General features: G+C 48.0%; 2 protein-coding genes across 2 annotated transcripts in view; one reads left to right on the top strand and one right to left on the bottom strand.

Annotated features, from left to right (window-relative positions):
* The window catches only part of SUPT16H (SPT16 homolog, facilitates chromatin remodeling subunit), a 47,617-nt gene extending 24,137 nt beyond the window's left edge, over positions 1 to 23,480 (top strand). Inside the window, exons 12-26 of the mRNA XM_032237012.1 lie at positions 1,138 to 1,233; positions 1,918 to 2,033; positions 3,153 to 3,306; positions 5,500 to 5,627; positions 6,804 to 6,939; positions 7,105 to 7,231; positions 8,456 to 8,574; positions 11,455 to 11,580; positions 11,694 to 11,806; positions 12,812 to 12,887; positions 13,968 to 14,137; positions 16,849 to 16,978; positions 17,883 to 18,012; positions 19,215 to 19,292; positions 22,547 to 23,480. Coding sequence (XP_032092903.1) covers positions 1,138 to 1,233; positions 1,918 to 2,033; positions 3,153 to 3,306; positions 5,500 to 5,627; positions 6,804 to 6,939; positions 7,105 to 7,231; positions 8,456 to 8,574; positions 11,455 to 11,580; positions 11,694 to 11,806; positions 12,812 to 12,887; positions 13,968 to 14,137; positions 16,849 to 16,978; positions 17,883 to 18,012; positions 19,215 to 19,292; positions 22,547 to 22,710 — 1,863 coding nt within the window. The 3' untranslated portion in view covers positions 22,711 to 23,480. The remainder of the gene's footprint in view (positions 1 to 1,137; positions 1,234 to 1,917; positions 2,034 to 3,152; positions 3,307 to 5,499; positions 5,628 to 6,803; positions 6,940 to 7,104; positions 7,232 to 8,455; positions 8,575 to 11,454; positions 11,581 to 11,693; positions 11,807 to 12,811; positions 12,888 to 13,967; positions 14,138 to 16,848; positions 16,979 to 17,882; positions 18,013 to 19,214; positions 19,293 to 22,546) is intronic.
* Positions 23,481 to 23,974: 494 nt separating this feature from the next.
* Positions 23,975 to 24,949, bottom strand: part of RPGRIP1 (RPGR interacting protein 1) — a 61,338-nt gene continuing 60,363 nt past the window's right edge. The window contains exon 23 of the mRNA XM_032236501.1: positions 23,975 to 24,099. Within this exon, the coding sequence (XP_032092392.1) occupies positions 23,975 to 24,099 (125 nt within the window). The remainder of the gene's footprint in view (positions 24,100 to 24,949) is intronic.

Genomic DNA, 24,949 nt, shown 5'->3' with positions numbered 1-24,949 from the left:
AATAAGAAATAAAAGGACCTTAAGTGTAAAATTTGGAATGTATAGAGAGGGAAACAATACTTGTAAAGATGCACCGATAGATATCTGCTGTAAGAAGGAATGTGCAGTTCCGGTGTTGTGTGTATGTTTTGGTCAATGTGTTTGCATGTTTAAAATAATTTTTAAAAAAAGAAGAAGAAGATGGGTTCTGGGGTGAACAGATATGTCAGCCCTAGATTTCCTTTCCCATTTTTGGGGGGGGGGGGAAATGTCACATTTTCAGTTCTCAGCTGGATCACTCTCAAACAGATAAGGGCTTGGTGGGTGTTTTACCTTTTCAAACGTCAGTTCAAAAAGGCCATTTAAGGACCATGATGAGAACATTTTCCGTAAAACTTGCCTTTACCTCTACATTCTATGAGAAATTTCTAATGAGGGCAATCCTTGACTTAGGAACGGTCGTTTAGCAACCATTCAAAGTTATGACGAGCCTCCCAAGAGTACTTATAAGCCAGTTTTGTCAACCGGGCACTCCCATATGATCATATCACTGGGGAAACAGCCTGCATTTACAGCTGTTTGCAGAATCCCGTAATCACGGGGCCACATTTTACGATGTTTTTGTCCAAAACTGGCCGATAGCAAACCCTTGGCTCACTTAATAACATTGGCATTTGTTAGGTAATATAATCAGTCCAGTACACAAAGTTTCCTAGCAGTTGCAAAACTTAGAATAACTCATGACACTTTGTAACAGCCAGCTTCCAAAACACTCAGATCAGATCAGCCCAGCATCTAATGAAAAAGAGCAGAGCTAACAGTCATTCTGGCTCCCTCTTATGGCCGATTGAGGAAAACAGCAACCAATCACATTTTACAGTATGACTTAAAGAAACAGGTACAACATTGTTACATGATTTATATATTGCCAACCCAACCGTTAGATTATATTCCTAACAGCATTCACTTAACGAACTCCAGAAAATGGGTCATGAAATCAGGCCGGTCACTCAGGGCAATCTGCTTTGCAACCATGACAGGCAGGCTTCACTATAATCGGACGTCAAGGACCACCTGTACTGCACAATACGTTTGGGTGTGAAAATTGTGCCCTCTTCAAATTGAATGTTTATGTCGTTTTCCTCCTTTTTATCACAGAAAGAGGATGAGGAGGAAGAGGAAGAAGAAGATGATACAGAAGGAATCCTCCTTGGGCGTGGCTCACGGGCAGCCCTGCTGCCAGAAAGAACACGGGTAGATAAATTTAGATGGTTGAGGGCAGAGAGGGAAATTGTATCATGTAACACTGAAAAAAGTGTCTTCACGTGAGATATTTCTTAGCTCAACGGTTGGACTATACTTCCTCAACCTCTTTCCTCCAACACAAACACCACAACTGTTGGAACTATAACTGCCAGATTTCTCTGCCTGGCCAACAGCAGGCCCGGCCCATCCAGCAGCCAGATCACAGGAGGGGTGGGAGCCAGGGTCAGCATCAAGGCAAACCTGAGAGCTCCGAGGGGGGAGAGGGAATGGAACTGTCAGAGATAAGAGACAGAGGCAGGGCCTGCCCTGGAGAGGAGAGCAGTGGAAATCTATGGGCCGGTCCTCGGGACAGAACAGCCACCGCTGCTAGCGAGGCCCCACAGTAGCTCTGGGTATAAAAGTCAGGGGGCGGAGATGAATAGGTGTGGCAGATACCTATTCATCTCCCTAACAGATGGACTTGTTAGCCTGTGGTGAGAGAGAAACTTTTTGCCGGGGCTGCTGGCGCTCCTAATAAAATAATCATTGGTTTAACTTAAGAGGGTTTTTTTATGTTTGGGGAGCTGGGTCAGAAAGCCAGGTCACTGAAGGCAGAGGTAGTAAATTGAAGGGAGGGATGGAGAAAGGGATCTTCCGAAGCTTTGTGAGCAGCAATCATTCCAATCTTTCCAGAATGAACTGACCGCTGAAGAGAAACGCCGGGCACATCAGAGAGAGCTGGCCACACAGCTAAACGAAGAAGCCCGGAGACGCTTAACGGAACAAAAAGGGGAGCAGCAGATCCAGAAGTAAGAATTGTGTGCGGTGGGAGCAATAATGGGTTTCTCCTGTTTCCAACCTGGGGGGGGGGGGTTGTCACATGCAGCTGAAGAGTCACTCCTGGTCAAATAGGACAAGAAAGCATCCTTCTTTCCAAAAAGTATTTGAACTTACCAATTAGAAGGGAATATTTGTTGCTCAGGGTTGAACTTTGGAGTCCTTCATACTCTGTGAGACGGGGTTGGTTTCACTATATGACTAGCTGACATCATCACGCTGATGGCATTGCCTAGTTCGGTAATGAACCCTCTGCAATACGGGTAGTCCTCAACTTCCAACAGTTCATTTAGTGAACCATTCAAAGTTACAATAGCCCTGATAAAAGGGACTTATGACCGTTTTCCCACTTACGACCTTTGCCGCATCCCCACGATTGTGGGATCAAAATTCAGAGGCTTGGCCACGCATGCGTTCATATTTATGACCGTTGCTGCGTCCCAAGCTCACGTCCCCTTTTGCGACCATCTGTCAAGCAAAGTCAGTGGGGAAACCAGATTCACTTCACAACTGGGTGACTTCACTTATCAACCGCAGTGATTCGCTTAACAGCTGAAGCAAGAAAGGTCGTAAAATGGGGCAAAACTCACTGAACAAATTAAGCTGTTGGTTTGAGACTCCGCGCTTGGCAGTTTGGTTGCAGACGTTTCATCACCATTTGAAGAGACCTCGTCAACGCGTTTTGAGCTGTGCTCGTCTATCAGAACACAGGTCTTTAAATAGCTTTTTGTGAGATGCAAATGTGTCTGAATGTTGTTTGTTTGGCTAGTTCTGAGTCATGGTCTGATTTCAGACTGTTTGATTGGCTGTCTGTTGTTGCTGGGCTATAGTTAAGTAACCTCTGTGTGATGCAGATTAGGAGCAGATGGATCACTGAACCAATGTCTCACTTAACAATAGACGTGTGGGACTCAATTTTGGTCATCCGTTGAGGACTACCTGTACAATCGCCAAGCATAAGAGCACCAAGGACCTCCATACTTGAGCTTGCTTGCCTCTCTGCAAGCCATGTTCCTTGAGGTCTGTAGGAGACGTGTGGGAACCTTCTACTCTATTCAATTTTTTTTCCTATTCTTTCTGCTCTTTTGCAGAGCCCGCAAGTCAAATGTGTCCTATAAGAACCCATCTCTAATGCCCAAAGAACCGTACATTCGGGAGATGAAGATTTACATCGACAAGAAGTACGAGACGGTCATCATGCCCGTTTTTGGCATCGCTACTCCATTCCACATCGCTACCATCAAGGTACGAGGACTTCCGTTCCTTGGGCTAGGGTGGCTACGAGAGGCTTAATCAGGTCTCAGGAAGGCCCGACTCGGGAGAAGTAGGAGCAGACAATGGCTTCAAAAAGGAAAACTGCTGAAATGTGATTGTTGTAATGCCCAAGAAAAAAAAAAGTAATAAACAGAGGGCATTTCTTTGTATTGTTGTGGTCTTGGGAGAGGTCTCTGCTTAGAAAGGGCCACCCAATTATTGGAGGTGGAGGAGACCTCAGATACTTCACAGTGTCTCTCTGGAGGAGAAATGGGGATCAACCTATTCTCTAAAGCATGTGTCAGGATTCCAAATAGCATCCAAAAGTAAATCAAGAATCCAAGGCAAAGTATTGCTCAAAGTTCCTATTTATTAAGAGAGCCATGTTGGCACATCTGGGAAAAAACGAAACAGAAAGCTTCCCGGTTTTCCCCACCTAGTTGAAAGTTCAAGATCTTGCCCCCACACCCACAAGTCCATCACATGGTCCAATCTCCCACTGCCAGACTGGCATTTCCACCCATCCAATTCTGGTCAGGTGCAGAGGTGCAAAGACAAAGGATGACCTTGGCTTTCTAGAAGGAATTTTGTTTTGGCTACATAGCATCTCTCTCCTTACAATCCCTCCTCCTATTTTCCCACAATAGAAAATGCATAGTAGAATAATAGAAAGTGTGGCAGGCCAAAGATCCAAAAGAAAAGATGGCTGCAGGCCTGACAGGGTGTCAAACTCGATTTCATTGAGGGTCACATCAAGGTTACTTGGGGGGCATGGCCAGATTGACATGGGGGTGGTTGGGGGCGTGGCCAGGGAAGGGCATGGCAAACTTAACATCAGTCTTGTTGGGGGTGCCTATGGTGGCCTAAGCACTTTGCCAGTGAAAATGGGCTCCCCAACTCCATTTTCGGCTGGGACAACCTCCTGCAAAACTCTGCCAGCGAAAACAGAGCTCGAGCTCTGTTTTTGCTAGAGACACACCACGGACTGGTCCTTCGCTGTTTGCGGGGCGCCCCCCTGGGCTAGAGCTAAGCAGCCCACAGGCCTGATCCAGCCCGCGGGCCTTGAGTTTGACACCCCTGCTCTAAAGCATCTGAGGGCAGGACAAGAAGCAATGGATGGAAACTAATCAAGGAGAGAAGCAACCTGGAACTAAGGAAAAATTTCCTGATAGTTAAAACAATCAGTGGAATGACTTTCCTCCAGAAATTCTGGGAGCTCCATCACTGGAAGTTTTTAAGAAGAGATTGGACAGCCATTTTGTCCAGAATATTATAGGGCCGGGATTGCCAACCTATGGCATGCGGAGCCATTTGTCAGGGCACACAAGGCGTTGCCCTGTCAATTAGCCAGGCCGTGCACGCTGGCCAGCTGACTTCACCCTTCTTTTGAGGCCATTTTTTGCCTTCCGGAGGCTTGCCTCCGTAGCGTGAAAAACCGGCCCCACGGGCAAAACGGAAGTTCAGGGACATACTTCCAGATTGCTCGTAGGGCTGTTTTTCATCATCCGGAGCCTTCAGGGACCTTCTGGAGGCTTCCCTGAAGGCTGTGGAGGGCAAAAAACCACCCTATGACCAAACAATTTTTGCCCTCCGGAGCCTTCAGGGAAGCCTCCGGAAGGCCCCTGAATGCTCTGGAGGTCTAAAAGCAGCCCTATGAGCAAACCGGAAGTGACTTCCAGTTTACGCGTAGGGTCACTTTTTGCCCTCTGGAGCCTTCAGAGAAGTTTCAGGGAGGGCTAAAACTGGCCCGACAAGGAAACGGGAAGCCTGCTCCTGAACTTCCGGTGTGCCCGAAGGGACAGTTTTTCATGTTCCGGAGGCTTCCGGGAAGCTCCTGAAGCCTCCAGAGAGCCTCCAAGGGTGTGTGTGCAGGGGAGGCTGTTTTCACCCTCCCCAGGCACCTATAAAGAGGAGCCTGGGGAGGGCAAAAAAAAGTATGCCAAAAATGGGGGAGGGAAGCACTGGTTGTGCGCGCATACGCCCTGGGGGCATGCGCATAGCATTATGGGTATGGCATGCCTGCGCATGACCCCCCTGTGCTCCCTCTGCTTTTAACATGCGAGCCACAAAAGGTTCGCCATCACTGTTACAGGGTCTTCTGCTTGAACAGGGGGTTAGACTAGAAGACCTCGAAGATCCTTTCCAAATGTTATTATTTTTTGTTATTCTGGTTTTCTCGTGCAGAACATCAGCATGTCTGTAGAAGGTGACTACACTTACCTGCGGATCAACTTCTACTGTCCAGGCAGTGCCTTGGGTCGCAACGAGGGCAACATTTTTCCTAACCCAGAAGCCACTTTTGTAAAAGAAATGTGAGTTAACGCCTTCCCTGGCAATTGCCATTAGGAAGGTTCTTAGAATGATGGAAGTTTGAGTGTTTATACCTGCGCTGCAAGGCTGGGATTCTTGAGTAGATTGCCTTGAGTTAGAGCCCATGCCTTGAAGAGGGTTCACCGACAAGTGCGTGTCGACAAAACCGTGCCGATGAAATGGTGCCCGCCATCAACAAACAACATAATGGGATGCGAAAACAACGTTATAACTCTAACTCTCTATAACGTTGTTTTCGCGTCCCACTATGTTTGTTGATGGCGGGCGCGGTTTTGTTGGCGCGCATTTGTCAGGCGCGCATTTGACGGGTCACGCTTGAAGAGAAAACAGAGGCCGCCCTGGGTACTGTGGACATAATGAATGGCAATTCCTGAAGGCCCAGACTCCACGCAGTTTCCCTGTCCCTCCTTCATGCTCCTTGCTGCCCAATCAAAAAGAACTTCAGTGCCATGCCCCCATTGGAGCCTGAGTTAACTTCCGAGGAATGTGGGGGGAGGAGCAAGCCAAGTCAGCCCAGGACCCTTCAGGATTGGGACGGCTTGTTAGCAGGGAGGAACGGGGGCAAGATGACTGAGAGAGGGCAAACTTTGGACATGAGGAGCGACAGAGCTCAGGCAATGGGCAAGGACCACCCCCTCCTGATCCCTGAGCACGGAGAGTGGAGAGAAGGTGAGAACAGCGCAGGCTTACCCCCAAACCCGGGTCTTGTCGGGAGGAGAGCTCCCCACCCCTCTTCATAAGACACACCTGGGGACAGACTTAAGGAGACGCTGTGGGGAGGGGCATCTGTCAGGAGCAAACGTTGAATTGGCAGAGTTTGGTGTGCTGGTACAGACATTTTCAGGATTGCTTGCTTCTTCCTTTACTTGTGGACTCAGTGCCTTCTTCCTGACTTCGTGGATTCCATGTTTGTTCCTCATTTCATGGACTCATTTCCTTGTTCCTTTGTTTTGCTGGGCACAGCCAGGAGCTGCCATGTTTGTGTGTGCACACACTTCGCTCTGGGACTTACCATGAGCGTGGGAGCATTTGAGGGGAAATTGTGAGCTTCAAAGGGGAGTTTGAACTCTCAGCTGGCCGTGAGACCTTTGCGCCTTGTCATCACATTCAGTGTCATCACTGGCTGCTTGCTAATGCTAACGCTGCTCTTCCTTCAGAACATACCGAGCATCCAACATAAAAACACCTGGGGAGCAGATGGTCCCAGCGCTCAATCTACAGAACGCCTTCCGTATCATCAAGGAGGTGCAGAAGCGTTATAAAACCCGGGAAGCTGAGGAGAAAGAAAAGGAGGTGAGCCAAATTTCCAGGCAAGCATCTCCTGAAGGTGGCTGGAGAAAGCAAAGTGTTGGTTGGAGGAGATGTTTGCTGAGATCAACAACCAGGAGAGGGCACCTTTCGAAGACACAGAGGCTCCTTGAGCAGAAGCAGTTGAACCTTTTATTCTTTTTTCTGCAGGGAATTGTCAAACAAGACTCTCTGGTGATCAACCTCAACCGCAGCAATCCAAAACTGAAGGACCTCTACATCCGCCCCAACATTGCCCAGAAGCGGATGCAAGGATCACTGGAAGCCCACGTCAACGGTAATTGCGAGATGAACAGAGCTGTGCCTCTGGGAAGGACAATCCCTTAGACTTTTTTTAAGGCCAGGTAATTCAAAAGCAGAACTTTGAAAGAGGTTCCTCTGAGCTTCACCGTCATCTCTTGAGCAACCCCATCCCTGGAATTTTGCCCAGCCAGTCTTCCCAAGTTTGTATCTTCCATATTTCCATGCCTGAAAAGTGTGTCGGCTCTGGCTTGATGACCCTGGAGATGGTCTCCACTCCAGCGGTTCGAGCCCCAGCACTGCGTAGCAGGGTGAACTCCCATCCCTCACCCCGACTTCAGCCCACCTAGCAGTTCCATGCAAGTAGATAAATAGGTACCACTTTGGTGGGGAGACGAGCTGGTGCTTCGTGCAGGCAGTCAGATTCCTGCTGGCTTCTGAACCTTCCCGATTGCGATGCTGGTTTCCGAGGCAGCTCCGGTCAAGGGATGACGCCGCAGGAAGAGACACTTTTCTTTCGTTCTGGTGTGAAGCTAGCTTGCCCTACTGTGGCACACCTCGGGAAGTGTGCAAATGCATCCCAGAACAGAGCTACCATGTTTCCCTGAAAATATGACATGTCCTGAAAATAAGTCCATGCCAGATTTTTGGGGTGGGCAAAAAAATAAGCCCCTTGGACAATTCCCCCCCCCCCTCGGCCAGGCAGAGTGCCACTCACCGCCCTAGCGGTATCCTGAATCCCCGAGGCCATGGGAGGTGGGTAAAGGCACTCACATGACTTGGCGCCTTTGGGATACCACTAGGGTGGTGAGTTGTGCTTTGCTTGGCCAGAGAGGGGTGGGGGTTGCTGGGCAGCTGCTCATGTGCATGGTCACCTCATGGCTGCTGTGTTGCGCTGCTGCGATAGTGCAACATAGCCGTTCGCCCCATGCGCTGTGCCCAGCTCTTCGGGAGCCCACTCAGAAGAGAGCAGCCACCTGGCAACTCCAAAGCAATACCCTCCCTCGCCCCGATAATAAGACCCAGGTCATATTTTGGAAGTCAAAAGAAAATAAGACCCTGTCTTATTTTTGGAGAAATGCGATTGTCAATTGGCAGGCAAACCACTACTCTGCATTGGCATTGTAGTCTTCTGATTAATGGAACCACGCCATACTCTAAATAAAATAAATAAAAATGAATTTCCACACCCAGGGAGGTTCTGCTGGCGTTTCCAATCTGACAACCCAGATTGGGCCTCATTGCAGTTTTTCCTCCATAGGCTTTCGTTTCACCTCCGTGCGGGGGGACAAAGTGGACATCCTCTACAACAACATCAAACACGCCGTGTTCCAGCCCTGTGACGGGGAGATGATCATCGTCCTTCACTTCCATCTGAAGGTAACCCTTGCGCCTCGGAGAGGGTGGAGGGCCGAGAAGATCCTCGCAGGTGGGAAGCGGGTAGCAAAGGACAGACGAGGCCCTCGGTTTTCTCCATGAACACGACCTGTTACGTTTGAGCTTTCTGCAAGCCTTTTCTGCCTGGTGCTTCGCAGTGTTGTGCAAGTCCTCAAACCGATGGGTGCATTTCCTGCCTAGCGCAGCCTCATGCAGATCTTTGGAAGGCTGGTAGAGAGCTCCTGGTGGGGGGGAGGCAACCAAAAAAAAAAAAAGACCCGTTTTTCTCAAAAAAGGGCTTTTTTTTTTGCAAAGAAAAAGGGCATACAGAGGCTTTGGGAGGCTTGTAGGGTGCTCCTGGGGGCTGGAAAATACAAGTGCAGCCTCCCTCTGCAAGTCCATTTTTGCAAAGGGGGTGGGGGTTCGATAGGGCAAAAATACTGTGTTTATTGTATAAGACACACCCAGATTTTCACCCTCTTTTTTTGGTGGAAAAAGGTTTGTCTTTTTTTTTAAGTAATTTTTTTTATTTTCAAACAAACACACAAAACAACATAAAAACCTCTTCAACCGCATACAGTGTGTCGATTAGTTACAAGATCTTTCTGCGTCCTTTTCATAGTCATCATTTGAGCTTTATCAAAAATCACATATTGTCAATCAAATATCTTTGTATACATCATTATTATACTTCATTTGTTTAATTATCACTATTGTTTCTCCATTTTAAACAAGGTATTCTAAATATCCATTTATATTATAATTATTCATTATATCATCTTCAATGTATCCAAAAATAAAGAATTTTTTATATCCTATTCTAAATCATTCTATTATTTTAGCATTAATAACATTCTCTAATAATTTTCAATTCCATGTTTTTTCCATTATTAGTATCATCAATCTAATATACATGTATACAAATTGTTATAATAGTTAAACATCCATTAAGCATAGCTATCATTACATCCTTTTTATGAGGCATATTAAATTTGAAGTAAGTTTATATTATGGCATTTCATTACATCATCCTGAAATCATCCAATGATATTACATCTTTATATTCTATTCTATATAGAAGTATTTATCTTTTATAAAAAGTCTTTTCAACATCATCTCCATCATCCTCACTTACAGTTTGTATAAAATTTCATATTATCAATCTAGTATATATAAATGCTTTGTTATCATTATTGATCATTTATTTGACTATAGCTATTATTACTTTATCTTATACATATTACTCAAAGTTTAACTATATTTAACTAAATGTTATTGTGACATTTCATTTCATTTCATCATCCTGTATCCTTCCAGAAATACTGCAGTCCAACATCTCTTGCCATTTGTAGGATCTGTATTCTAAGTGTTTTCTTGATAAGTCTTATGTGGACTTCTCTTGACAACTTGTTGTTCATTGGATATCTTATAAAGATTTGAAACCCTCCATCTGTTCCTTTCATCAGCTTGACTTTTGTTATCACTGGTGGTTCTGCTGAAATTACTCATTGTTTCTGCCAAATTTTCTCCGCTTTCTTCATCTATGTTTTGACATCTGAGATAGAGTTCCAGTTCATCGATCTCTCCTTTCCGTATTTCGCATTTATCATTTCCCTCCGCACTCAATTTGTTGTCAGTGTCAACAATTTTCTTATCACTGTCATATGTCTCTGTGATTTTTTTTGAACTCTGTCCTCAAATTTCATCATTGTTTTATAAGTATTCTCAACTTTTCCCTCTGTACTTTCTGTATTTTGATCTATAATTTCAAGTCTCTCTTCAATTCTCTCTGTGATTATTAAGACTTTTTGAATTTCTAACATAATTTTTTGCAATGTTAGTCTTTCTTCTTCATATTGTGCCATTTTTCCAAGTTATAAACACTGCCACTAAAACATCCAAGGCTTTTGCTAGGTTTCAAACAAATTCAGTGAAGTTTTTCAGGTCAAAGCTTTCTTTTTCCTTCAAAGAAACGTTTTCCACTGACCCTTTCAGTAAACAAAACCAATAGCTTTGTAATATCAGATGTTGCTAAGCCTCTAGCTTCTAGATGGCAGTGCTACATCTTTTCCCTCTGTTTTTGCCTCTCTTTTCTAAGCTCCGAACTCCGGAAGAGAAAAAAAAAATGGTTTAAAGATTATGATCTGGCCGAGTCTTGTGAGGAAAGGGGCTTTTAATCCATTAATACAAAAATGTGGGAAAAATATAGAGGAAGAAGGAAAAAAAAAAAAGACCAGTCCAGTTTAAAAGTAAGAGGCATTTGTAAAAAGTCCATCCATAGAAAAGCAAAATTAAAGTGGAAAAGATAACACAATAGTTTTAAACCAGGGTTAATTTGTCGCTTGTTTCATTCTGTCTTCAATTTTATTTTAACTCTTAAGTCTTTTGGGTTTTTCTCACCATTTCGACACACTGTCTCTCCTGTACTGCTTCCATTTCAGGGGCTTGTCCCAACCTTCTGCACCCATGGGTGCTTCTCTTGTAGCTGGCAAAAAGAGCTTTCCCTGGATCAGTCAGAGGCTTTGTGATGCCCCTGAGATCATGCCCTTCTCTATCATCGTTCCTTCAGAACGGTTTAGATCCAAAAAGGATCGTCCAGCAATAGAGATATCAACAGCAATCCTGGAGCCCCAAGATTGCATGTTGTGTCGTAGCGACGTCAAGCCCTGCCTCCGGGAAAATGGTGTGTCATACTCAAAAAAATATGGTCGTTTGGTAATGACAGTCTGCCAAAAAACAACCAAGCTTAGAGAGCACCAAGGAGATTTTGTTCTTCCATCCCCTACAAAATCCAGTAGAAGATTACTCCCACTCTTACCCAAGCACAGATTATAATTCTGTACAGTCCTGAAGCTTTTATCAGTCCCCTCTCTGCCCTTCCAGAATGCTATCATGTTCGGGAAGAAACGCCACACGGACGTGCAATTTTACACGGAGGTGGGCGAAATCACCACCGATTTGGGCAAGCACCAGCACATGCACGATCGGGACGACCTCTACGCTGAGCAGGTGAGGGAAAGAGGCTGCTTGAAACCCTGATGGGGCGGGGGTGGACAGGGAAAGCTGGGAAGCCGGGAGACCAGTTGGGGGCCATGTTGACTGACTGATCCTCTTCGGCCCAGATGGAACGGGAGATGAGACACAAGCTGAAAACAGCCTTCAAGAATTTCATTGAGAAGGTAGAAGGTCTGACTAAGGAGGAATTGGAATTCGAGATTCCCTTTCGAGAGCTGGGGTAAGGACCGTCGATGATCTGGTAGCTTTTGTTGGCAGAGGGAGGATGGGTGGGTAGACAGACAGACAGACAGAGTGAGTGAGTGAGTGAGTGAGTGAGTGAGTGAGTTCACTTGAGAAAGAGAATGTGTGTGCAGGCTTCAAGGCACGTTGAGATGGGCAGTAGATAGATATAGATGAGGGGTGTCAAACTCGATTTTATTGAGGGTTGGATCAGGTTTATGTTTGACCTCGGGGGGGGGACAGGGGACATGTCAGGGTGATGCCAGCTTGATGTCACTCTTGTCGGGGGCGCCTGTGGTGGCCCAAGCCCTCTGCCAGTCAAAACTGGCTCCCAAGATTCGTTTTGTGGACAGAGTTCCCAAACTGCGCCACCTTCCTGCAACCCTCTGCCAGTGAAAATGGAGCATTCCCCCCCCCCAACTCTGTTTTCACTGGCAGAGGCACTGCAAGTCGGTCCTTTGGTGTTTCCAGGGTGGCCCCGCGTGTCAGATCTAAGCACCCCAGATCTGGCCCACGGGCGTTGAGTTTGACACCCCTGATATGGAGGAATAGACAGATGAGAGAGGGAGGGAAGAGAGAGAGATAGTAGATCTCATATACCGTGCTTTCCCAAAAATAAGACATGATCTTATTTTCTTTTGACCCTCGAAATAAGTGCTTGGCCTTATTTTTAGGGAGGTCTTATTATTTTTGAGGTGCAGGAGATGGTGAGCACGGTCACATCTTGGCAGCTGCTGTGTTGCAATATTTTTGGGGAGGGAGTATTTTCTCATGCGCTCAAAAGCCCGATTGGGCTTATTATCCAGTCTTATTTTCAGGGAAACGGGGTACTTATTTTGGGGCCCAAAAGAAAATAAGACCCGGTCTTATTTTCGGGGAAACATGGGTACTATCTATCAATATGGTAGAGCTAATCTCTGATTCCTTTTGAGATTTTATGTACATCTTTGCTATAAGGAGCTTATCACTATCTGCTCTTTGCCTCCTTCATCTCATGTGAAAGGTTCAACGGCGCCCCCTACCGAAGCACCTGCCTGCTCCAGCCGACCAGCAGTGCCCTGGTGAATTGTACTGAATGGGTGAGTGCTCGTTTGCTTGGTGAGAGGGAGGATATAAACGGATGGTCTCACGGGGTGGGTTTTTTTAGATCTGGCCTTCAGAGCTTAGAAAGTGGCAATTCTGACACACTGGCAGGAGATGCCCTAGCACCCACATAGAGTAATTGGTTCCTAGACCTTCTCAAATCCTCATGTGTCTATCATCTCTTGATCTGCATTCCCGTTAAGTGATATTTGCTGACAGTTGTCTTCAATATGCTAAGATTATGGTAACATGGTAGGAGACGGTGGCTGGTGAGGTTAGGACGCTGGGATGGAGGTTATATAGCAAGACTGTGTTCGAGACCCGAGTGCTGTCATCGGGCAGGGTTGAGCTCCCGTCCTTTGCTCCAGTTCGTGCCGGAAACATGAAAAGAGGCCCAAACTGGGTCTCTCCCGGGCAACGGCGATGACCCAGCTCATCCTTTCAACCGGAAGCACCTCAGTGCTTCTGACACCAGAGTGATGCCACGTTAGCATGGTCAGGATTTGAGAAGAAAAGTCTGTGACCATTGTAGTCTAGGGCAAGGGGCTCCAAATTTGGCAATTTTAAGACTTTGTGGACTTCAAGTCCCAGAATTCCTCAGCCAGCCATGTCTGGCTGGGGAATTCTGGGAGTTGAAGTCCACACGTCGTAAAATTGCTAAGTCTGGAGACTCCTGATCTAGAGCAGGGGTGTCAAACTGGATTTCTTTGAGGACTGGGTAAGCATTGTAGTTTTCCGGGGGGGGGGTGATTCTCCATGGGCCAGAGGTGGTGGGGGAAACTGAGTGGACGCCTCTTGCAGCACCCTGCTGGCCAAAACAGAGTGAGGGGGAGCTGCATGCCCCGTTTTCGGCCTGAATGGCCTTTTGCAGCACTGTGCCAGCCAAAAGCAGGCTGCGCGGAGGTGTTGCGGGGCCTCGATGTGGCCCATTTTTGGCCGGCAGGGTGCTGCTGGAGGCAGGGGAGGGCACATGGGCCTTGAGTTTGACACCTCTGAATTAGAGCATCGCTCCCATGCTATCCAATGTCTCAAAGGTTTGGAAGACCAATCAGATTTCCCTCCCTCCCTCCCTGCAGCCTCCATTTGTGGTAACGCTGGACGAGGTGGAACTGATCCATTTTGAGCGGGTGCAGTTCCACCTGAAGAACTTTGACATGGTCATCGTTTACAAGGACTACAGCAAGAAGGTCACGATGATCAACGCCATCCCTGTGGCCTCGCTCGACCCCATCAAGGAGTGGCTCAAGTGAGTATGGACACAGGCGTTGCATTGGTATCATTTCCCACTGAGGTGTTAAGAGACCTTCAAGGTCCCTTCCAACCCATGAGGTTTATCATCTTCATGGCATCCGTCCAGACCAAGGATGCCAAACTCAAGGCCCATGGGCCGAATCCGGACCACGATGTGGTCAGATCCAGCCTACAGGGCCGTCCTTGTCTACCCAATGTGAAGAGGAAAGATTGAGCCAGCATGGCTTCGGCCCAGTGCAAAGAGGAAAGATCCGGTCAGTGTAGCTTTGGCCCGATCTACTCAGCGCGAAGGGGAAAGATCAGGCCTGCGGGCAGATCCAGCCCATGATGGGGCCGGATCCGGCCCACAGGGTCATCCTGGTCTACCCAATGTGAAGAGGAAAGTGTGGTTTAAGCCCAGTCTACCCAGCAGGAAGAGGAAAGTTCAGGCCCGCGGGCCGAATACAGCTTGGATGTGGTCGGATCCAGCCCGCAGACTAGTCCTGATTTACCCCATGCAAAGGGGAAAGATTGGGCCAGCGTGGCTTCGGCCCAGTCTGACCAACGCGAAGAGGAAACATGGCAGCAGTTTGGGGAGTGGCATCAAGCTGGCCACGTCCACCCAGTTGCTCCCCCCCTCCCCCAGGCAGATCAGGCAAAGCCCTGATGCAGCCCTCAATGAAATTGAGTTTGACACCCCTGGTCCGGACTGTCTGAAGAACCATCTCATCCCAATGGGAGTGACCCACCCCACTTTTGCTGTCCGTATTACGGACCCCATCAGGTCAAGGAATTCCAGCTGATTGGGTCCAGAAGAAGAGGCTATTCTGCTCTTTGGCACATTGTACTCCCCGAGGTAGGATTCGCGCTCACCCTCTTGACATTCCTCAAGGACTGGGACCCCAATGGGGGTACCTCATCCTGGAGGCGGCTATCAGACTAACAGAAGAACCCCATGTTTCCCCAAGTGCTTTGGATTCCATTCCCCTCATCTTTCCATTCTAAATTATCATTGTTTGTTTAATCTATTGACCGCTTGCCTTACTCCAGGGCAACTCTGGGTAGCCATGAAATTATAGTTTTTATCATTTTAATGTTTACTGGTTTTTAATGTTTGTAAATGGCCCAGAGTCGCCTCTAGATAAGATGGGCAATGCGCAAATCAAGACACTGGTGGATTTGGTCCCAAATTCCAATGAATTGGTGGCAAAGAGGATCCCAAAGGTGCTTTTTTTTCAAGAGGCAACTGGAAAAATCTTGTTTTTTCTGCTGAAAATGTTTCGCTTCTCATCCAAGAAGCTTCTTCAGCTCTGCCTGGATGGTGGGAAATGGAAGGACTTATATTCCTTGCAGACAAGCTGGTCATTTGCATCCTTTTTAGAGAGTCCTTGAGGCCACTTGGAGTCCCAAAGTTGCTTTTTCAAGAGGCAACTGGAAAAATCTTGGTTTTTTTCTGTTGAAGACGTTTCGCTTCTCATCCAAGAAGCTTCTTCAGCTCTGACTGGATGGTAGGGAATGGAAGGATTTATACTCCTTGCAGACAAGCTGGTCATTTGCATCCTTCCTAGAGAAGCGTTTCTCAACCTTGGGGACTTTAAATCCTGGGGACTTCAACTCCTAGAATCCCTGGGAGTTGAAGTCCACAGGACTTAAAGTCCCCAAGATTGAGAAACACTGTTCTAGAGAGTCGTTGAGGTCACCTGGAAGTTTATGAGGGTCACCTGAGTAGCGTAAATGGGTGTGGAGCCTTTTGGGAACTGCTGAAAGGGTTCCTGTAACCTGCCGTTATTTTTTTCTGAAAATCCGTTCATATTCCCACCACATTCAACAGTGTTCATCAGAAAGTACCTCCTTAAATGTCTATGGAGATTTCCCAGGCATGCAGGTCACAATTGTCCCAAAGGTGCTTTTCTGTTTCAAGAGACAACTGGACTTCCTTGTTTTTCTTAGAAGACGTTTCACTGTCTGCAAGGAGTATCAATCCTTCCCTTCCCCACCATCCAGTCAGAGTTGAAGAAGTTTCTTGGGTGAGAAGCGAAACGTCTTCCAAGAAGAAAAAAAAACAGAAAGTCCAGTTGCCTCTTGAAAAAGCAACTTTGGGACTCCAAGCGGCCTCAGTGACTCTCTAAAAGGATGCAAATGACCAGCTGTCTGCAAGGAGTATAATCCTTCCCTTCCCGACTATCCAGTCAGAGTTGAAGAAGCTTCTTGGGTGAGAAGCGAAACGTCTTCAAAAGAAAAAAAACCAGAAAGTCTAGTTGCCTCTTGAAAAAGCAATTTTGGGACTCCAAGTGGCCTCATGGATTCTCTAGAAGGATGCAAATGACCAGCTGTTCTGCAAGGAGTATCAATCCTTCCCTTCCCCACCATCCAGTCAGAACTGAAGAAGCTTCTTGGAGGAGAAGCGAAACGTCTTCCAAGAAAAGAAAACCAGAAAGTCCAATTGCCTCTTGACAAAAGGGATATTTTAGATAATACCCCCCCAACCCCTCAAAATACTTGTTCTTCTGAAAGGCAATGTTTCCACCGAGATGCCCCTGTTATATTCTTCCTCCAGCGCCAGGGAGAAATCCAAGGGGAGTGGTTACAGCCTCACTAGTTTGAGTTTAGCCCAGAAATGAAAACACATTCACGCCTGGCTTTGTGAACACGGCTAATTTTGAAAAGTGGGCGTGAGGAAGGCTGCACACTCATCTCTTTGTCTTCCTTTTTTTCATCTTCAATCAGCTCTTGCGACATTAAATACACCGAAGGGGTACAATCCCTCAACTGGACCAAAATCATGAAAACAATTGTGGACGACCCGGAAGGCTTTTTTGAGCAAGGCGGCTGGTCGTTCCTCGAGCCAGAGGGAGAGGTATGCTGGGTGAACCAACCTGGGTTGAATGGATGTGGGCAACACACACACACACAAACTCCATTCACAATGACTTTCTTTGAAAGGTAGAGGGGTGTCGGTGCCAAAGATTGAAAGAATGATTTGAGGATGGGGAAACTTGTGGGTTGGTTTGGCTTGGATTGATTGGGTTCGGTTGGGTTGGGATGTTATATGAGTGGCGTGGTGTGATGTGGCGTGTTATATAATCTGTATATATAAAAATGGTTCTCTGTGTGCGTGTTCCAGCATAACTCTGGAACGCCTCACACAATTTCAACCAAACGTGGTACACAGATGACTTATTCTCTAGAAGCAAATGCGGTGGGGCAAGACACCGTAATACCCCTTGGGAGAGGGTGGTGTTCTGTTGTGCCTTCAAATGGCTTCTACTGTACTACTATAAAATGGCTTCTACAGTACAGCACAGTAGAGTTGCCATGGTAGCGGCTTCACAGTACTCCACAAGGGGACTCCCTCTGATAAGGGGGAAAATCCAACATTAGAAATTACGTTTCGCCCAGACATTTTCCCCCTATAAATAAATACCCGGACAACACTGGGTTTTTGTAATATATTTTTATAGTGTATGGATTGCAGGATATTTGTCTAACAAATCTAGAATTGTAGCATGCCTTCCTCACCTCAGGCATAACTCTTTCATCAGGGTCCTAAATCTGTAGCACGCACGCGCGCACACACACACACACGTCTTCCATTAACAGATTGGAATTGTTCACGTTCTTGTAATGTAGTGTTGGGTTTTGAACCCAGAGAGGGGAACAATCCTTGTCCGGTACGAAGCCCCCAAACTCATAAAGGAGTTGCAAGCTGAAGGCCTGGGTTTCCTTAAGAGACGCCATTCCTGTTCCCCTTTCCTTCCCAGGGAAGTGATGCTGAAGCTGGGGAATCTGAGTCCGAAATAGAGGACGAGACTTTCAACCCTTCTGAGGAAGAGTATGAAGAGGAGGAGGAGGACAGTGATGAAGACTATTCTTCCGAGGCAGAAGAATCAGGTGAGGAAAGGAGGAGGGTCACTCTGGACTTCTCTGGAGGATTCCTTCCCTTGTCATGTAGGTGCTCTCTACCCCTCTCCCTTCCCTCCCTCCCCCTTTCCTCTCTCCCTCTCTGTTCCTTTCCCTCTCTCCCTCTCTGTTCCTTTCCCTCCCTCTCTCACCCTCTTTCTCCCTCCCTCTTTCCCTCCCTCTGTCTCTTTCCCTCCCCTTTCCCCTCCCTCTCCCTCTCTCTCTGCCCCCTTTTCCCCTCTCGCTCTTCCCCCTTCTCCCCCTCTCCCCTTCATTCTCCTTCTTTCCATCCCTCTGTCTCTTCCCCCTCTCTCTCCCCTTTTTTCTGCCTCTTTTCCCCTCTCGTTCTCTTCCCTCCCCCTCTTTCTCCCCCTCTCCCCTTCTTTCTCTCTCCCTCCTTCCCTCCCTCTGTCTCTTTCCCTTCCCTTTCCCCTCTCTCCCCTTTTTTCTGCCTCTCTTTTCCCCTCTCGTTCTCTTCCTTCTCTCTCTCCCCCTCTTTTCCCCCCTCTCCCCTTCTTTCTCCTTCCCTCCCTCTTGTCTCTTTCCCTCCCCTTTTCCCCCTCTCCCCTTTTTTCTGCCCCTCTTTTCCCCTCTCATTCTCTTCCCTCCCTCTCTCCCCCTTTCTCCCCCCTCTCCCCTTCTTTCTCCTTCCCTCTGTCTCTTTCCCCCCACTTTCCCCTCCCTCTCCCTCTCTCTCTGCCGCCCTTTCCCCCTCGCTCTCTTCCTTCCCTCTCTCCCCCTCTTTCTCCCCCTCTCCCCTTCTTTCTCCCTCCCTCCTTCCCTCCCTCTGTCTCTTTCCCTCCCCTTTCCCCATCTCTCTCCCCTTTTTTCTGCCCCTCTTTCTCCCTCCCTCTTCCCCCCCCCTCCCCTTCTTTCTCCTTCCCTCTGTCTCTTTCCCTCCCCTTTCCCCTCACCCTCCCTCTCTCTCTGCCCCCCTTTTCCCCTCTCCCTCTCTTCCTTCCCTCTCTCCCCCTCTCCCCTTCTTTCTCCCTCCTTCCTTCCCTCCCTCTGTCTCTTTCCCTCCCCTTTCCCCCATCTCTCTCCCCTTTTTTCTGTCCCTCTTCCTCCCTCCCTCTTTCCCCCCTCTCTCCCCTTCTCTCTGCCCCCCTTTTCCCCTCTGGCTCTTTTCTCTCCCTCTCCCTTTTGCTCCTTCAAGATGTGTATAATTCTGAGTCTTGTCTTCTCTTTCACAGACTACTCCAAAGAGTCCCTGGGCAGCGAGGAGGAAAGCGGGAAAGATTGGGACGAACTGGAGGAAGAAGCACGGAAAGGTAAACCTCCTTTCCTCTCCAGTTCTCTGTTGGAAACCTCTTGGGACAAACCTGGGCTTATGAAGCTGCTTTGGGGCTGATTTTTAGGTTTTTTTTTTCCATCCTTCCATTCATTCGTTCAATGTATCTGGACGCTCAACTCAAACATTGTGACTCTGTTTTCTCAACACAGAGAAGGGAAAATTAAACTCAGGCACGTGGCTTCAGCCAATCCAGAAATCGGTAGCACAAGTGTCAGGGTTCCAAATAGCATCCAAAATTATATCCGAGTCCGAGGCAAAGGATTCCTCAAAGTTCCAATTTATTAAAAGAGCCATGTTGGCACATCTGGGGAAACCCAAATCTGGAAGCTTCCCGGTTTTCCCGCCCAGTTGAAAGTTCAAGATCCTGCCCCTACAACCCACAAGTTCATCACATGGTCCAATCTCCTACCGCCACGAAGACGAGATTCCTCCCATCCAGTTCCGGCCAGGTGCAGAAACAAAGATGGCCTTGAGTTTCTAAGAAGAATGTTGTTATGGCTACACATCATCCAACTCCGTATAATTCCCCCCTCCCATTTTCCCACAATAGAAAGTAGACAGTAGAAAGTGTGGCGGGACTGAAGTTCAAAAGAAAAGATGGCTTGCAAGCAGGACAAGTAGATCCAGCTGCACCTCGTGGCGGCTATCTAACAGCGCCACTTTACAATTCATTGATTGCCTGTGGGTTTCCGAGTGGAATTCAGGATCTGGTTTGTCACCCTCCTGGCAAAAGGCCAAGTGCTTGTGGGATCTCCTCTCCCCCAAACCCCTCAGTCAATCCAATAAGATCTGAGAGTTGGCATGCTGTAGGATCCATTCTCTTTAAGCCAAGGGTGGGCAATTAATTTTTCCAAGGAGCCACATTTGAAACTTGGACTGTTGTGGAAGGACGGACCAATCCTGCGTACCAGACAAGGGTAGCCCAGTGGGCCATATATGGCCCAGGAGCCAAGGAATACCCAGGTCTGTCTTAAGCAGTGCCACCTTGTGGGATGCAAAAGATAATCCTGCTCTGTGGCTGCCTTAGGTCTCATCCAAAGGGCCCCCATCCTGTGGGCCTTGCATAAGGCTTTTCTGCCAGGCATTGGTAGGAACCAATATTCGAGGATTATTTTGATTGTCGTGTTGGCTGATGCCATTTGTACCGTGAACCTTGTTATATGTTAGCCTCCTGTGTTGAATTGGAACGCCGCTTCAGAGTCGTTTTCGTGTGGGCAGCCGTGCAAATCAAATTGTTCGGACTTAGGCTTCCCGAGGAAGCATAAATCACCGTCCCAAAAAAACCTCTTGTATTTACATGGCTGTGAATTATGGTCATTCACAGTCCTTGAGGCTTCTCAAACAGTCTGTGAAGATTCAGACAGATGTCTGCTCGAGTTGCTGCAGTCTTTCAGGAGAATGTTGATAAGCGTCCACCTTTATCTCCCTTGAAAGGTTGTCAGAGACCTAATTGCCACTGAGTTTTGCAAGGCCAAACGTAGCACAGAGTCAAACGGAACTTCTCAAAGCTTGAACGGACCAGATGAACTAATTACAATGCCATACAATAGCAGAGTTGGAAGGGACCTTGGAGGTCTTCTAGTCCAACCCCCTGCCTAGGCAGGAAATCCTATACTGTTTCGGACAAATGGCTATCCAACATCTCCTTAAAGACTTCCAGTGTTCGGGCATTCACAACTTCCGGAGGGAACTTTCGTTCCACTGATTAATTGTTCTCACTGTCAGGAAATTTCTCCTCAGTTCTAAGTTGCTTCTCTCCTTGATTAATTGCTTCCTGCAAAGGCTCACGTCCTGTTCGCTCCTCTTATGGGAGGGGCCAATCATCTCCAAGCCTTACTCCTGAGTCGACCCTATTTTCTTAATTATTCTTACCTTCTGGCAGCTCTGCGCATGCGCACACTGGGAACAGGCTCCCCCTGTTCCTCTGCCTCACTGAGGTCAGACTCCGGAGGCTTAGGAAGGCAGCACATAACTCCCAGATGGCCCTGGCCCCCATCTCTACCTCTGATGCAGAGCCCTCGTCCAAGACTTCCCCAGAATCCAGGACTGGCCCAGGTTCCTCCCCAGCCTCCTCACTTTCCGACTCTGCTGCTGGCAAACCACAACCCAAATCATAGAAATGGTCTTCATTCAACCAGCGTGATTCGCGAGGAATAAATAGAATATTCATCCATCACGTAGCATGAGTAGAACTGACAATGAGCCCAACCAAAAAAACTCTTCAAAGACCTCCCCCACCCACACTGACAGGCAGGACACCAGAATATAAACTGACAGCAAACAGCACTCCTTACCAGCACTGATGATGTTGCCTAGTTAGGCTAACGAAACGCCTGCAGGAAAACAAGCAAGCTCAGAGAGCACCAAGCACCCCTCCTGTATAGAGTAGGATAACGGAATTGGATGGGACTTTCTAGGTCAGGGGCGTCATATTGCGACTTTCCCCCTTCGCTAAACCGGGCGTGGGGGCGTCCAGCACGGGACGCATCCTGCCCGCGGGCCACACATTTGACAGCTCTGTTCTAGGTCTTCTAGTCCAGCCCCCTGCTCAAGCAGGAGCCCCTATAATCTTTTTGTCGTCGCATGCTGAAAGCAATACGCATGCGACACACACCTCTGAGCCCCGTTTTGGGCCTAGTAGGACTCCCTGCAGCCTCCTGGGAGCAAAAATGGGCTGCAAGGGGGCAAGCGCTGCACACACACACACAGTGCCCCATAGGCCTCTCTGAAGCAACCTGGGAGCAAAAACAGGCCACGGAGGGGGGATGCCAGCACCCCTACGCATGTGCGTTTGTCTCTGCCCCGCCCCCGTGCATGCGTGGTAGACCAGAAAATCATCTGGCCGGTGGAATGCGCATGCACAGTGGAGCTGAGGTGGGGCGATGGCTTGCATGCCTGCAGAGAGGGTTGTGCCATAGGTTCGCCATCATGGCCCTATACCATTTCAGACAAGTGGTTATCCAATTTCTTCTTGAAACCCTCCCGTGTTGGAGCCCCCACAACTTCTGGAGCCATGTCTTTCCCCCGATTAATTGTTCTGTCAGGAAATTTCTCAGTTCTAAGTTGCTTCTCTCCTTGATTAGTTTCCACCCTTTGCTTCTTGTCCTGCCCTCAGCTACTTTGGAGAAGAGGCAGGGACCCCTCTGCTTTACGATAACGCTGATCACACTGCTATCCTGTCACCCGTAGCTCTGTGGAGGTCCTGACATCTCCCTTTCCCTTCCTTTGCAGCTGATCGGGAGAGTCGGTACGAGGAGGAGGAGGAGCGCACCCTGAGCCGCAAGAGGAAGGTTCCCCCCTCCCAGAGTTCGGGACACCACCGCAGCTCCCACCGCAGCTCCCACAGTCGCAGCCCCGGCCGAAGTTCCGCCCCGCCGAAGAAGAAGAGGAAGTAGATTGGGGGATGTCAAACCTTTCCCATCAGTCAGTTGGAGGGGTGGGGGGAGGCTGGGAAAATTTTGAGGGCTACAGAGGCCTCCCTCCCTCCAGCCAGTCTTTAGGGTCCCGGGAGAGGTGGTCAGCTCCTCCACACAAACTCTGTTCTTGGTTTTTTTTTTTTTCACCTTTCCCACATCCATACCCCTTCCAGCTCCCTTGTTTTGTTTCTCTGGAGCACATTTCGGGTTATTTTATTTTTTTTCTTCCCCGCGTCTTTTCCGAACCGTTTCGCATGGACCAATCCGCTGCGAGAGAATTCCAAGCCATGTTCACAAATGGACAAAAAAAACCCGGTGCCGGGGCAGAGGAGGCACGGAAGGCCGTCTTGGGCGAGACTCAGGAATGGGGGAGTGACTTGACCATACTTCTCTGCAGCTTCCACTGCCCCTCTCTTTCCTGCTCTTCTCCCTGGGGAGAGGAGTATATTCACTCCGAACCCCCTTCTGTATAGGGACTCTCCCCCCATTCCTCCCCCCCAATATCCCCCCTGGGTCTGCATCCTCGGAAACCGGATTGACTTTGTAAAGTATTTACACCCATGTCAAGAACTCAAAGGTTCAAGCCAACTTCTCGTTCTGTGGGCGTTTCGAATCGACAAGGAAAAGTGGAATCGCGCTGCGCTTTTCTGGCGGAAGCGACAACAGGAAGTCCACCTTGGGACTGTGATGGAAAGGAATTAGCAACCAAGCTTCCCTAAAAGACACACGCAAGCAGGACTAGGAGATTAGGACACAAGCGAAAGAAAAGATTCTTGCTTCTTTCTATTCTTTATTTTATTTTATCCCCCTCCCCTTCACGGGATCTTCTCCCTCCCCTTTTTCTAACTGTCAAGCTCCCTGTTTCTATTTATCTGTTTCCAGGGTCGCTGCCTAGGTATCCAGTGAACGAGCGTTGGAAGGGGGGGCGTAGAGGGAACGGAAGAAATGCATTGTCTGCCCTGACCCTCCCTTGTTTCCTTCGGGTGGGTGGGTGGGTCGGGCTCCACCTGATCCACGCCAGGGAGGGAGGGTGGGGGGCATGGGGCTTTCTCGACTTTTTCTTTTCCTTTTTTTCTTTCGTAGCCGTTAGCACTCTTGATATTTTTGACTTTGGAGACAAACTGAACAATAAAAATGTTTTTTTTTTTAACAAAATTTTAAAAAAAAAAGATTTGGAAAGTTTATTTTGCTGCCTTGATCCCCGGCTCCGAAGAAACCCTCATTTTTCATAACGGAAGCCTGTTCATCCCTCTTCGGTTTCGCCTGCTGGCCATTCCCCAGTACGGTAGATGGTGCACAGCGCAGCCGCCGCTTCGACAGAGACTTTCAGGTTCCCAATCTTGGTGACGTGGTCTAAAGAACTCAAAACTGGGTGATAAGAAATAAGAAAAGTACGAGATAGTGTTGTTTACCGATCTGGAGATCATGCGCGAAGGGGGTGAGAGGAAGAAGAGGAGAAAAACGACTGGAATATTCTCAAGTTGAACATGGGAACTTTCTGATCCTGCTGATACCCAGTTTCCCTGAAAATAAGACCCACCTGGAAAATAAACCCTATCGTGATTTTTCAGGATGCTCGTAATATAAGCCCTGCCCCCAAAATAAGTCCCAGTAAAGAGTGTTGGCCAGTTGGACGCATTTAGTAACGTATTTCGCCAAAAATAAGACCTAACTAGAAAAATAAGGCCTAATGACGTCTTTTGGAGCAGAAGTTAATCTACAATTTGGTCTTATTTTCAGAGAAACATGGGTAGTAACTGGTATCAGCCTATACTTGGCAGCAGGGGTGAAATGCTACTGCTTTGTGCGAACCAGTAGAGACAATTGTCCTTGGTTCTGCAAACTGGTAGTAAAAAAAAAAGCTTCCGAGGATCAGCCGCGTGATCGCTGGAAGCTTTTCTTCTTTTTAAAGCAATTTTTCCCTGCCCAAACCAGCCAGGGGAAAAAATGCTTTAAAAAGTGGAGGGGGGGGGGAGCTTCTGACGATTGTGTGGCTCACAGCTGATCCTCGGAAGCTTTTTTCCCCGCTTTTTAAAGCCTGCCGGTTTGGGCGAATAGAAAAAAATGCCTTTATAATAAAAGCAATACACTTATACAGGGTAGTCCTCGACCAGTGGTGGGTTGCAGGCGGTACGCCGGGAGCACCGGATACCATTCCAGTACGGTACTCCGGATGGCCCACCCGCTCACCGTCCCTATCTGTATTTGAGCTCTTTGG

This window comes from Thamnophis elegans, chromosome Z (genome assembly GCF_009769535.1).
Source record: "Thamnophis elegans isolate rThaEle1 chromosome Z, rThaEle1.pri, whole genome shotgun sequence".
Lineage (NCBI taxonomy): Eukaryota > Metazoa > Chordata > Lepidosauria > Squamata > Colubridae > Thamnophis > Thamnophis elegans.
The sequence above is the reverse complement of the archived record's forward strand: the minus strand, read 5'-3'. Positions and strand labels throughout refer to the sequence as shown.